At 39.1% G+C, this 14,449-nt stretch overlaps 2 protein-coding genes across 2 annotated transcripts; one reads left to right on the top strand and one right to left on the bottom strand.

Annotated features, from left to right (window-relative positions):
* Positions 1-491: 491 nt before the first annotated feature.
* On the bottom strand, positions 492-5,440 carry LOC128881488 (putative protein kinase C delta type homolog). The gene is made up of 5 exons (XM_054132559.1): positions 3,640-5,440; positions 2,855-3,118; positions 1,905-1,936; positions 1,721-1,806; positions 492-629 (listed from the first exon to the last, which is right to left on the bottom strand). The coding sequence occupies exons 1-5, from the start codon at positions 3,765-3,767 to the stop codon at positions 492-494; spliced, it is 648 nt and encodes a 215-aa protein (XP_053988534.1). The 5' UTR covers positions 3,768-5,440.
* Positions 5,441-6,996: 1,556 nt separating this feature from the next.
* On the top strand, positions 6,997-14,431 carry LOC128881486 (U5 small nuclear ribonucleoprotein 200 kDa helicase). The gene is made up of 3 exons (XM_054132556.1): positions 6,997-7,996; positions 8,097-8,343; positions 8,440-14,431. Exons 1-3 carry the CDS (start codon positions 7,268-7,270, stop codon positions 13,866-13,868), a joined length of 6,405 nt encoding a protein of 2,134 aa, XP_053988531.1. The 5' UTR covers positions 6,997-7,267; the 3' UTR covers positions 13,869-14,431.
* The last annotated feature ends 18 nt before the right edge of the window (positions 14,432-14,449 follow it).

Consider the following 14,449-nt stretch of genomic DNA (forward strand, 5'->3'; position numbering starts at 1 on the left):
TGCAAACTTTGAGCAAAAATACGACTTGGACAATGAACTTACTGCCAGTTTCTTAGACTGGCATGCGGTCTGAACATTTACGCAAGGAAAGGTTTTATTCGAAACGGATGAAGCCTTATTCCCTGCTATATACGAATACTCGCGTTGAACAATCGATGCTTGGTTAAAACCTTTAATATCGAGCTAAGCCTATCCTTAAATATTTATGAGACTTTCGCGATCCGGTTTCATCCGTTCAGATGGAATTCAGAATTAGATTTCGAGAATTTCTACGTCGAGTATCATGAAAGTACAATTTATCGGCGAAAAGACAGGTTTCATTCTTTACAGTTAGTCGCAGTAGACCAACGAGTGTACAAAATGTGAATCGAATCCATAGAATCCGTCAATTTTTAATAGGATCCTATAATCTAGACTTTACAAGACACATTTATCATTCAAGGTGCATCAGGATTGTCGAGGAACTTTCAAAACGTAAATCGTCGATTGGTTTACTTACCTTCGCATCGTAAACCTTGCCGGAACAGTCCGTACAGCAAGGAACCGCAGTGGTCGCAAAAAGTTGGCGACATGAAACTGTGGGGCCGAAACCTGTGAGGCACATCTACCTTGAAACGCTCCCTCAAGTACTGCCATTAAACAAGTATCAACAGAATTAAAATCAGGAATATCGCAGAGGGATGAACGCTCAACGTATGCTTATGAATAAAAAGTACCTCATGTAAGGGGGGAAGTAGCTTTGGGACTACGTTTTTTCAGTGTTTTGCATGAATTTTTTTAGCAATAAAAGAATGTATATAATTTAATGAAACTTTGAGAAGATTTTATACATATATTCAAGTAAATAATGTAATTTTTTGGAAGTATTCCCCAATGAATCTAAATTGCCTCTTAAAAAATTGAATATTGCATTTTTAGAGGTGTTTAAACGAAAGAGCATCATTTATAACATTTATAACATATATAACGTTTTTTGTAATAAAAAGATACTTTAAACAATTATATTATTCCAAATGTAGGTTCTTATAGAAGAAAGACATGGCTTTAAAGTAAATTTAAATCCCTTTTGATTTCAGATGAAAACTGTGGCCTCTAGAACGTACGCAAAACCGCTATCAGTTTGATAGTGACCTCCGATAGGTGGCAGCTGATGTCTTCCACATTTTCCGAAGAAATACTTCCAAAAAATTACGATATTTACTTGAATATATGTATAAGATCTTCTCAAAGTTTCATTAAATTATATACATTCCTTTCTTGCTAAAAAAATTCATGCAATTCGCTAAAAAAACGTAGTCCTAAACCTATTTACCCCCTTAAGAGAATTGAATAATGCTATGCTTATAACAATTATATCGTACATTTTGCCACCTAAGTTTCAACATGTAACCAATGAAATAAATATGATTGCAGAAGTAGCCTTGGTAACAAAATGTCAACCAAGAAAAAATAGTCGAAACCAAAATCGGCAACATATACTCGTAAAGTCAGGACGAATATAAAATATTGGTGGAGACCTCGTCGTCAGCAAGATTTCCCTAAGAAGAAACACAATCATGAGTTATCGAGTAAAAGAAAGGATGAAATACGTGGTATGGCTACGGCGAATGCCAAAAACCTTCGCATATATTCGATACAAGTAAATGAATCAATTTTCTATATCAACGATCTCTCTAAAATCAATCTGTAAGTAAAAGAAACGTTAAATGTCAATACTTACGATCGTGTTCTCGGATTCCCTGCCGCTCTCCGGGCACTTAGTTAACAGCTTATCGTGGCACTTCTTGTGCACCGCTGTTTGGCAGGCTGAAATGCAAGATGGAATATTAATAGGCGCGTAACACGTACCATGCAGCATACTTGCAATTTAACGCGGAAAAACTGGTCATAGGTTTGGTATTTACCTTGGCACTGGTATCCTTGCTTCCCGAATCCCCTGCAACAGAGAATATGCTTCGGATTAATCAGGCAACGCGTTTGCCGGGAAACAGCCGATACTTGACTAATGTCTGTCTATTTTTAGGCGTCTACCGCGTATCAAACGTACGTTCTGACCGTATTTTATGATAAATCGAGATACTCCCTCGTTACCAGCCAACTGCGCGTTTGAACGTCAATTATCGTTAAAGTTTTGTTAATGCGAGAAACCACTTCTTACAAAGTTGCTTAGGTGACTAGTCCAGTTGTAGGAGAATGTTTTAGTTAAGTGAGTTTAGCCATTTCTCAATAATAGAGTAGTTTACTGAACTCTTGGACCAGTTTTCAATTTATTGAAACTGTGCTCTTCAAGATTTGTATCGACTCTATACTTTCGAAGGCCTTGCCATTTGTTAAAACTATACCAATCTAACTCTGTACTGAACTATCCAGTTTACTTATGATAATCCAGAAAGCAGTTTGATACGCAAAGCATTAAAAAAAAAAAAAAAAAAAGCGTACCGAATAAAGTTTAGAAGAAGAAATGGTCCAAAAATGGGCTACCACTTTCATTTTGATACCTACTGGTGTACCTATCCACTCAAAATGGATACTTATGGTGTTACTTACTTCTAAAAACTACCCCGAATGTGCAAGAAATTATAAAATGCACACAGTATGCAATACAAAAATATTGAAAGTTCATATTATAATATTTGCAGAGTAAAATAAATTCCTATTTAAGGTTCAATTTTTGTAGGCACGATTGCAAAGATTTTATTTTGCATAAAGATTCAATCTACTGATCATTGTAAGTTTCCCAAATCACATAATCCAAAATAAGTAGTAGCAGTCCGTATTTAGACCCTAGCCCATTTTCGGACCACTTTCTCAAACTATTATATTCTTTTTAGAATCTAACACAGTTGAATATTACCAGAGAAAGTCTTTGCAGAAGGCGCAGAAAGTCGGTTGCCTGAAAAACTTGGCGACTAGTCTGTGGCCTCGTACAACGTGCACTTTGTTGTGCTTGACGGCGCCTCTTCTTTTGGTAATCGCACCGCCGACGTTGTTCTCGTAGGACGATGATGCTGACGCCACAGCGATGTCCCTTCGCGGTACTCTCGTCTTGTATACGTAAGTCTTTCCAGTGGACGTGGTCGGTGGCAGTTCGGCTGGGTTTAGAACAGGGATCCGTGTCCTGAAAGCATTGTTAAAGTAAGAATCAATCAGGATTTTCAAATTCCATATATAGTTGTTTAATTTTTATTTGTGTTAAACTTTCCCATTCGGTTATAACGCAAGTTTTTAATTCATTTATATATGAAAATTGCCGGCCTTCAGCACACACTGCTTGCAAAAGCATTGGCCAGCAATTTATGATGATATTATGGTCGGGTGAGCGTGCCGGCCATTGACGAGTGGAAATATTCTCCTTTAAAAAATATTCCTTAATAATTTCAACAGCATGTATCGCAGCATTATCTTGCTGAGATATATATGGTTTAACAGCAATGCGTTCTGCATACCTATAAATATAAGAACTCAGAGTTTCCACGCTAGCATAATCTTAACACGAGATATTAAAGATAGCACAGGTGTGCTTGAGATTGTATATGGCGGTATTATAGTTATTCTCCGCAGTGTACCCGATTACTAGGAGCGATATCTGTTATCTTCGTGGTCCCTTCGAGGAATAACTTTACGTACCGGGTGGCTCACCTGTACGTGTATCCTTCAGCGCCCACGCGAGCCTGCGGGCTTCTGCGATCCACGGAAGTCTTCCGACCAGCTGCGGGACCGCCTCCCGCGTTGCGCCTCTTCGCGTGGGTGCCGCCTGTGAACATCATCTTCCCGGATTCGCTTCCCAGTTATCGCAGCGTCTTCTATCCACCCAACCGTTGGACGATCTCTGCTAACAACTGTTTCTGCATCGTAGTCGAAAGTTTCAAAATTTCAACTTGAAACCGTCCTATTCGTCACACGCGTATCGATCGACTCCAAACCGCGACTATACTCGTCTTAGCGCGTCTGATGCTCGCTATAGCAGCGGACCTTCCATTCTCCAGATCGCGGCGGCAACCTTTTCAATTTCCTGATACGTAACACGCGAATTCCTGCAACGATCGCCGCGTAACGCGAGAAGAATTTTCGCCCGTCGCTCGACATCCTCGTTCGAACGTCTCGACGCATCCTCGAGCTCGATCGCGACTTGTTAATTCTCAGTTTCGCAAGAGGAGTACCGATGGCTCGTCACATGGCGCTCGGGAGACAGTGGAACGTAGCGGAACGAGTTTGGGGATACAAGAGCAACGGTTGTTATTCGGTCGGAGACGAGAAAAGATTGCCAAATCCTCGCGAACAACGGAGACGACACTTAGCAACGATTCGATTAGTTGGCAAACAGCCTTTCAGAGATTCGAATACAGGGCAGCGCTGTCCCTCCTGTCCTTGATGACAATCTAAAAAAAGGTCGACTATCAAAAATGTACGCTTCCGGTTGGAGGCACTGGGCTCTTCAGCAACCGCTTCTCCTCACCCCACCTACTCGCCCTTCTAACTCTTACTCTCTCCCTCTCCCTCTCTCTTTCTCTCTTTGTCACACACGATTTTGACAAATTGGAAGAATGACTAATCCGCGAAAGAGGAAGCGTTACGTCGGAGATATGTTGCCTTTAGGCGAAGGAAAATAACGTCTCTTCTTTTTCTTCTGGTCTGCGAATTCGGACCTCGTCCACCTCGACCGATTCGTCCACCTCGATCTATGGATTCGTTGCTTCGACAGGGATATCTCGCGGCCAAAAGTAGCGCCAGCAATGTTTAAACGTCAGCCTAGCGGCTCAGCTTCTCGCGCACCGTCCGACCGATACACTTGAACCAGTACTTTTTATTTTTCTCCAACGTTCAAACACTGTGCTGCCGCAGGATTCCATCACTATCTCGAACGAAGGTCCATGGATCATCGGATGGACGTTGACGAACGGAGAAACTGGATTTTTACGCCTAAAACGTTGTACGTTTGCACGAAACTCTCGAATCTATAAATATCAGTCTGTTGAATGCTGCCCGCCATCGGTATTTCTACCGCCACTAGTGGCAAATATTCAAACCCTCGCTCTTCAACGCGTCTTCCAGCCTGGAAAAACTGTTTATTTATTAATTTATTATATAGTATAATTGGAAATTTTTGTAAAATGCCGTCTTACTGTTCTTACACGGGTCCAGGCTGGACCTTTACTTTGAGAGACCAAACATTGTTAAGTTCTTTTTTACGTAGTCCTGTAGATTTCAATGAGTAGAATCCGAAAATGTTAGATTTTAACCGACTTCGAAAAGGAGGAGGTTACTCAATTTGACATGTATTTTTTTTTTTTTTTCAATGTCTGTTCACCGATTACGCCGAGATGGCTTGATGAATCGCCGTGAAACCTCTTGCATCTTGTCGAATATTTCTTCCAGTTGGTCGCGTAAAAGAAACATTTTGTGATTTGTCATTTTGTACCCGTTTTTTTTTTTAACAGAAAAATTTTATCTTGCTTCTTACTCCAATGATTGGTTGGGAGTTTCTGTTTCTGGAATACCTTCTTAACGAAGACTCGAGCATCATTTTCGCTACGGAAAAATTGTTTCAACGCCACCTCCCCCGCGGAACAAGCCTTTTCAAGGACCTCCAACAAAAGTCAAATACAACAGCAAAAGTCCATAATGTAGAGTGTTCAGTCGATAATGCAGATTGCTCGGTCGGTAATGTAGATTGCTCTGTCGGTAATGCAGATTGCTCGGTCGGTAATGTAGATTGCTCTGTCGGTAATGCAGATTGCTCTGTCGGTAATGCAGATTGCTCTGCCGATAATGCAGATTGCTCAGTCGGTAATGCAGATTGCTCTGCCGATAATGCAGATTGCTCTGCCGGTAATGCAGAGTGCTCAGTCGGTAATGCAGATTGCTCAGTCGGTAATACAGTTTACTCTGTTGGTCTATTTCAACTATTTCATAATTTTCACTGCATTTCCACATCCTTTTAAGTAATTTTATCTAGATCTGGTGCGTATTAGTATAAATTGACTTGAAATTGTTTCATACTTTTGCTCGGCCGATAATACAGTTTGCTCTGTCGGTAATACAAATTACTCTGTTGGTCTATTTCAACTATTTCATCATTTTCACTGCATGTCCCCATCCTTTTAAGTAATTTTATCTAGATCTGGTGCGTATTAATATAAATTGACTTGAAATTATTTCATACTTTTACTCGGCCGATAATACAGTTTGCTCTGTCGGTAATGCAGATTGCTCTGTCGGTAATGCAGATTACTCTGTCGGTAATGCAGCTTGCTCTGTCGGTAATGCAGATTGCTCAGTCGGTAATGTAGATTGCTCTGCCGATAATGAAGATTGCTCTATCGCTAATGCAGATTACTCTGTTGGTCTATTTCAACTATTTCATCATTTTCACTGCATTTCCACATCCTTTTAAGTAATTTTATCTAGATCTGGTGCGTATTAGTATAAATTGACTTGAAATTGTTTCATACTTTTGCTCGGCCGATAATGCAGATTGCTCAGTCGGTAATGCAGATTGCTCTGTCGGTAATGCAGAGTGCTCAGTCGATAATGCAGATTGCTCTGTCGGTAATGCAGATTGATCTGTCGGTAACGTAGATTGCTCTGTAGGTAATGCAGATTGCTCTGTCGGTAATGCCGATTGCTCTGTCGGTAATGTAGTGTGCTCTTTGAATTAGGATCAACGGATTTTCATGCTATTATTATTATAAAAGTCTATAGTATATAAGACATAATGAACAATTTGTTATATAAATACGTTATTCGTTTCTATTTCTTAAGCTATATAACTTAGGAAATGTAATAAATATAATATGAAGAAATATAATTTTCGAAATGACGGAAATCCTTCAAACTGCGTCTGCACTTTCTTTGGTTTACTTTCTTTTAAATAATTTAAAGCAATTTACATACGCAAGCATACACGCGCATACGCTCCACATTTTAGTTGGGTGAGTTTTTTCCACGCGGCGCTACATGAGCTTGGACTGGTGGAACCCCTGGTTCTGGTGGTTCTAGTCAGTTCTAGTTCATGCCAATTATAGAGAATTCCCATATCAATTTTTTGTTAGGTCTGTGAAAGAGCATGTAACAAACAGAATATTTCATATAACACTTTATAATTAAATATGACACACAAGTCGTGTTTTGTTTAATTAGTATCCTCCAGTGTGTGTAATAAAAACTCACGCGAGAACTACGCAGACTACGCTCTGTATGAGGAAACGTTTGTTCACGTTTGTTGTGCTAACCTTACAAATCTCAAGTTGGTGAATCGAAAACAACCATGGCTGATGCCGCAGCGAGACAATTGCAATATGAATATAAAGCTAATTCTAATCTTGTTTTACAAGCTGATGTGCGATTGATAGAAAGACGTAGCAGAGATGAAGCTACCGGTGAGGTTATGTCCCTTGTTGGGAAGCTTGATGGAACACGTATGGGTGATAGAGCTCAGCGTACTAAACCTGGAAAAGCAGAGGAACGAAAAGTCAAGCGTCAAAAGCGAGACGAAGCACAATACGACTTTACACGAATGAAAGGTGCAACGTTACTCTCCGAGGGTGTGGATGAAATGGTTGGAATTGTTTATCGTCCCAAAACGCAAGAAACACGGCAAACTTACGAAGTATTATTGAGTTTTATTCAAGAAGCTTTAGGAGACCAGCCTAGAGATATTCTTTGCGGTGCTGCTGATGAAGTACTAGCAGTCTTGAAGAATGATAGACTTAAAGAAAAAGAGAAAAAAAAGGAAACAGAATTACTGTTAGGTTTGCTAGCAGAAGAAAGGTTTGCATTGTTGGTTAATCTTGGGAAAAAAATAACTGACTTTGGGAACGATGAAAAGAATCCTACAAATGAAGAAAATATAGATGAAACTTATGGAATTAATGTACAATTTGAGGAAAGCAGCGAAGAAGATGATGAGGATGTTTATGGAGAGATTAGAGAAAATGACGACGAAGGCGACGAAGGTGAAGAAGCTAACGATGACAGAGCTATTCATGCTGAAAATGTAAGTATATACTATGTTTAATTATGCCAGAAGAAAACTTATGGAAGTACTTATTATAAAAGTAAAAAAATGTTTTTTCAAATTACTGTATTGTTTTTAGTTAGGTGGCGCAGAAGAAATGAAAAAAGAGAAGCCATTGCATCCTTTAGATATAGATGCATACTGGTTGCAAAGAAGATTAAGCAGGATTTACGATGATGCAATGGTTTCACAAGCACGAGCTGCAGAAGTATTAGCAGTTTTGAAAGATGCTGGAGATGATCGTGACTGCGAAAATCAATTGGTACTTTTGTTAGGATACGATTGCTTCGATTTCATCAAACAGCTCAAGAAATACAGACATACAAGTAAGAAATAATCATAAATACAATTATTAATCTTTTGAATATGAATCATTTTAAAGTTAAATATATAACGCAATTAATTATCTCTATTGGTTACAGTTGCTTATTGCACTATGTTGGCGTCTTCGCAGTCTGAATCAGAACGACAAAAAATTCGAAATAGGATGAACGATGATCCTGTATTAGCAAAAATTTTGCGTCAGTTGGATACAGGCAAAGGCGATGATGATGCTGACGAAACAATGGAAGCAAGAGCGCAACGTAAAAGAAGAGAGGAGAACGAAGACACTGGAGGTCCTGGTGGGCAAGTTCAGGGTACAAGGAATCTAATAGATTTAGACGATCTTATGTTTGCGCAAGGCAGTCATTTCATGGCAAATAAACGTTGTCAGTTGCCCGATGGAAGTTTTAGAAAGCAGCGAAAAGGTTACGAAGAAGTTCACGTGCCTGCATTGAAACCGAAACCGTTCTCAGAAAATGAGAAACTTCACCCCATCGATCAGTTACCGAAGTATGTGCAACCTGCTTTCGAAGGTTTCAAAACGTTAAATCGAATTCAGAGCCGCTTATACCAAACCGCTTTAGAAAGTGACGAGAATCTATTACTGTGTGCGCCGACGGGTGCCGGTAAAACTAACGTTGCACTTTTGTGTATGATGCGTGAAATTGGAAAACATATCAATTCCGATGGTACAATTAACACCGATGAATTCAAAATAATCTACGTTGCACCGATGCGTTCGTTGGTACAAGAAATGGTTGGAAACTTTGGCAAAAGATTGTCTACGTATAACTTAACTGTATCAGAATTGACGGGTGATCATCAATTGACGAGGGAACAGATAGCTGCAACACAAGTCATAGTGTGCACTCCCGAGAAGTGGGATATCATAACACGGAAAGGAGGCGAGAAAACTTTTACTTCATTGGTCAGATTGATCATCATCGATGAAATTCATTTGCTACACGACGAAAGAGGACCTGTTCTAGAAGCTTTGGTTGCTAGAACAATCAGAAATATCGAAACAACGCAAGAGGATGTAAGATTGATTGGTCTTTCGGCAACGTTACCAAATTATCAAGATGTCGCAGCATTTTTACGGATAAAACCAGAAACAGGTTTATTTTACTTTGATAACAGTTTTAGACCTGTTGCATTAGAACAACAGTATATAGGTATCACAGAGAAAAAAGCGTTGAAACGTTTTCAAGTAATGAACGAAATTGTGTATGAGAAGACGATGGAACACGCAGGCAGAAATCAAGTTCTTATTTTTGTACACTCGCGAAAAGAGACAGGAAAAACAGCTCGTGCTATCAGGGACATGTGTTTAGAGAAAGACACGTTAGGGCAATTCTTGAGAGAGGGATCCGCATCTATGGAAGTTTTAAGGACAGAAGCTGAACAAGTTAAAAATCAAGAACTTAAAGATTTGTTGCCTTATGGGTTTGCTATTCATCATGCCGGTATGACGAGAGTGGATCGAACGTTGGTCGAGGATCTTTTTGCGGATAGACATATACAAGTTTTAGTATCCACTGCAACCTTAGCTTGGGGTGTTAATTTACCTGCACATACAGTTATTATCAAAGGAACTCAGGTGTACAATCCAGAGAAAGGCAGATGGATTGAATTAGGAGCTCTAGACGTACTGCAAATGTTAGGTAGAGCTGGTCGTCCACAGTACGATACAAAAGGTGAAGGTATTCTTATCACAAATCACAGTGAATTGCAATATTATTTGTCTCTTCTAAATCAGCAACTACCCATCGAGTCGCAGTTACTTAGTAAAATGTCAGATATGTTAAATGCAGAAATTGTGTTGGGCACTATACAAAATATTAGAGACGCCGTCACTTGGTTGGGTTACACATACTTGTACATTAGAATGCTTCGCTGTCCAAATTTATATGGCATAAGTCACGACAAGTTGAAAGATGATCCGTTACTCGAATTGCATAGAGCGGATCTTATTCATTCTGCTGCGGTAGGATTAGATCGGAGCGGTTTAATTAAATATGACCGAAAGAGCGGCAATTTCCAAGCTACCGAATTAGGTCGTATAGCATCGCATTATTACTGTACTCATGAAACTATGTCCATATATAATCAACTGCTGAAACGTACTCTAAGCGAAATTGAATTATTCCGAGTATTTTCACTGTCTAGTGAATTTAAACACATTAATGTCAGAGAAGAAGAGAAATTAGAATTGCAGAAGTTGATGGAGAGAGTACCTATTCCAGTAAAGGAAAGTATAGAAGAAGCGAGTGCGAAAGTCAATGTACTCCTACAAGCATACATTTCTCAACTGAAACTCGAAGGATTTGCTCTCATGTCTGATATGGTATTCGTCACTCAATCTGCATCGCGATTAATGAGAGCAATTTTTGAAATTGTTTTGTTTCGCGGTTGGGCACAACTAGCCGACAAATGTTTGTCGTTGTGTAAAATGATAGATCGCAGAATGTGGCAATCGATGTCGCCTCTAAGGCAATTTAGAAAAATGCCTGAAGAAATTGTAAAGAAGATAGAAAAGAAGAACTTCCCGTGGGAGAGATTATACGATCTTGGACCAAATGAAATTGGAGAATTGATTCGAGTACCAAAACTTGGTAAAACTATTCATAAATATATACATCAGTTTCCAAAATTGGAATTATCGACCCATATTCAACCAATCACACGGTCTACTTTAAGAGTAGAATTAACTATTACGCCTGACTTCCAATGGGACGAAAAGATACACGGTGCTTCGGAAGCATTCTGGATTTTAGTTGAAGACGTGGATTCCGAAGTGATACTTCATCACGAATATTTCTTATTGAAAGCTAAATATGCAGCGGACGAACATTTGATCAAATTTTTTGTGCCTGTGTTCGAACCCTTACCGCCACAATATTTTTTACGCGTTGTATCGGATAGATGGATCGGAGCAGAAACCCAATTACCTGTTAGTTTTCGTCATTTAATTTTACCTGAAAAGAACTTACCGCCAACCGAATTACTCGATTTGCAACCACTTCCAGTTACCGCTTTGCGTAACTCGAAATTTGAAACTATCTATACGGATAAGTTTCCACAGTTCAATCCAATTCAAACACAGGTATTTAACGCTGTTTACAATTCAGACGATAATGTTTTTGTTGGAGCACCCACAGGCTCGGGAAAAACTACCATCGCTGAGTTCGCTGTGTTACGTTTACTCAGTCAGAATCCAGAAGGTAGATGCGTGTACATGGTTAGCAAGGAAGCTTTGGCAGAATTGGTCTATACTGACTGGTCGATCAAATTTAATCAACAGTTGGGCAGGAAGGTGGTTCTGCTAACCGGTGAAACAGGAACAGACCTTAAATTACTTGCGAAAGGACAAATCATTATTACGACTGCGGATAAATGGGATGTATTATCGCGAAGATGGAAACAAAGAAAAAATGTGCAAAATATTCAACTCTTCATCGTTGATGAGCTCCAATTAATTGGCGGCGAGGAAGGACCCGTACTAGAAGTAGCATGTTCAAGAGCACGTTATATTTCTTCGCAATTGGATAAACCCACCAGGATTATAGCATTATCAGCTTCACTCGCGGATGCTAAAGACGCAGCTCAATGGTTAGGTGCACCTGCTGCTGCAACTTTCAATTTTCACCCATCCGTTAGACCTGTACCTTTAGAATTACACGTCCAAGGAATAAATATTACTCATAACGCATCCAGACTGGCTGCTATGGCAAAACCAGTGTATAATGCGATACTTCGGTACGCTTCTCATAAGCCAGTTATTGTTTTCGTACCTACTCGCCGTCAAGCTAGATTAACGGCTATTGATTTATTGACATTCACCGCAGCTGAGGGACAACCTTCACGATTTTTCCATGCGGAAGAAGTTGATATCAAACCGTTCCTAGATAGAATGACTGATAAAACTTTGAAAGAAACGCTTTCGCAAGGAGCTGCTTACCTACACGAAGGATTATCTGTAGATGATCGACGTCTCGTTGAACAGCTCTTCGATAGCGGTGCTATCCAAATAGCAGTTGTCACGAGAGATCTTTGTTGGGATTTATCAATCAGTTCCCATCTTGTAGTCGTCATGGACACCCAGTGTTACAATGGAAAGACACACGCCTATGAGGATTATCCTATTACAGATGTTTTACAAATGGTAGCACGTGCAAATCGCCCATTGGAGGATGACGATGCTAAATGTATTCTTCTTTGTCAGAGTTCCAAAAAAGACTTTTTCAAGAAGTTTCTGAACGAACCTTTGCCCGTGGAAAGTCATCTGGATCACAGATTACACGATCATTTCAATGCTGAAATAGTGACCAAAACGATTGAAAATAAACAAGATGCTGTCGATTATCTTACATGGACTTTCTTGTATAGGCGGCTCACACAAAATCCAAATTATTATGGATTGCAGGGTGTTACCCATAGGCATCTATCAGATCATTTATCCGAATTGGTTGAAAGTACTTTGAGTGATTTAGAACAAGCGAAGTGTGTTGCCGTCGAAGATGAAATGGATACTTTGCCCTTGAATCTTGGAATGATCGCTGCTTATTATTATATCAATTACGCAACGATCGAATTATTCAGTCTTTCTTTGAATAATAAGACCAAAATCAGAGGTTTATTAGAGATCATTTCGGCAGCGGCTGAATATGAAACTGTTCCAGTTAGACAGCGGGAAGAAAATCTATTGAGAAGTTTAGCTGCACGCTTGCCGCATGCTCCGCAAGCTACAAGAATGGCCGATCCTCATGTGAAAGCACAGCTTTTGCTGCAATCACACTTATCCAGAATACAACTTGGTCCAGAACTTCAAAAGGATACCGAATTAGTGTTAAATAAAGCTGTAAGGTTAATTCAAGCTTGCGTAGATGTCCTCAGTTCATCTGGTTGGTTAGCACCTGCAGTTGCTGCTATGGAATTGGCGCAAATGGTCACTCAAGCAATGTGGTCTAAAGATTCTTATTTAAAACAGTTGCCACACTTTACTTCTGAAACTATCAAACGTTGTACAGACAAAGGAGTGGAAACTGTATTTGATGTAATGGAACTAGAGGATGATGATAGAAATCGTCTCTTACAGTTGTCCGAGTCACAAATGGCGGATGTTGCTAAATTCTGCAATCGTTATCCTAACATAGAAATGTCCTATGAAGTTCAAGACAAAGATAAGTTGCGCAGTGGTGGTACAGTCAATGTTATCGTTCAGCTTGAAAGAGAAGACGAAGTTACAGGGCCAGTCGTGGCACCATATTTCCCACAGAAACGCGAAGAAGGCTGGTGGGTTGTTATCGGTGATCCAAAGACTAATTCTTTACTGTCTATTAAAAGATTGACACTACAACAGAAAGCAAAGGTCAAGCTTGATTTTGTAGCACCGGCTCCTGGACAACATTCCTATACTTTGTATTTTATGAGTGATGCTTACCTAGGATGCGATCAAGAATACAAATTTAGCATAAACGTTGAAGAGTATGAGTCAGATGCCAGTTCAGGCTCAGAGTCAGACTGAGAAAATTAATTCACATTAAGTGTTACACATTTCACGTTCATTAATTGGGATTAGCGTGTTACTATTAAAAGAAATTCATAGTGATCCCATTTTCATTATTCAATTTTATATACAAAATATCATCAATCAATGTATTTAAAAACAGATAATGATAAAGTAGCGACAAGTAAGATTGTATTGACACGGGAACATTGTATATATACATATAATTTTGTATTCAAACAGAAATTTGTAGCAAACAATTGTCTCTAACCATCGACAGTCGGGAAAAAAGAACAGTTAATTGAATGTAATTTTATGTATGTAGTTTTAATTTTCTCTTTTTTTTTTAGTATTTAAATATGTACAATAATAAATACAAAAAAGAAAAACAAGGAATTCATCTTATTAACCTCATAAAAATAATAAATTTGATATATTAACTGATATGATGTAGTGTTATAAAGCAACGAATCGTATTAATTATGTATTTAGAAAAAAAATAGAAAATAATTAATTAAATGATATCAGTGGCGCTATCTTACTGTAAAGGTTGGAACTATTTTCACTACAAACTTGGGCGTTTTACCACCGATGGCGCC

The sequence above is a fragment of the Hylaeus volcanicus genome, chromosome 8 (genome assembly GCF_026283585.1).
Source record: "Hylaeus volcanicus isolate JK05 chromosome 8, UHH_iyHylVolc1.0_haploid, whole genome shotgun sequence".
In the NCBI taxonomy this organism is placed as follows: domain Eukaryota; kingdom Metazoa; phylum Arthropoda; class Insecta; order Hymenoptera; family Colletidae; genus Hylaeus; species Hylaeus volcanicus.

Bases quoted from the DNA above. Each gene is read 5' to 3' on its own strand.
- LOC128881488 (XM_054132559.1), bottom strand. From the start codon at position 3,767: ATGATGTTCACAGGCGGCACCCACGCGAAGAGGCGCAACGCGGGAGGC. The intron at 3,119-3,639 runs GTGAGCCACCCG...CAATGCTTTCAG, and splicing joins GCTGAAGGATACACGTACAG to GACACGGATCCCTGTTCTAA. The intron at 1,937-2,854 runs GTAATATTCAAC...TCTCTGTTGCAG, and splicing joins TTCTGCAAAGACTTTCTCTG to GGGATTCGGGAAGCAAGGAT.
- LOC128881486 (XM_054132556.1), top strand. From the start codon at position 7,268: ATGGCTGATGCCGCAGCGAGACAATTGCAATATGAATATAAAGCTAAT. The intron at 7,997-8,096 runs GTAAGTATATAC...TATTGTTTTTAG, and splicing joins GAGCTATTCATGCTGAAAAT to TTAGGTGGCGCAGAAGAAAT. The intron at 8,344-8,439 runs GTAAGAAATAAT...TATTGGTTACAG, and splicing joins CAAGAAATACAGACATACAA to TTGCTTATTGCACTATGTTG.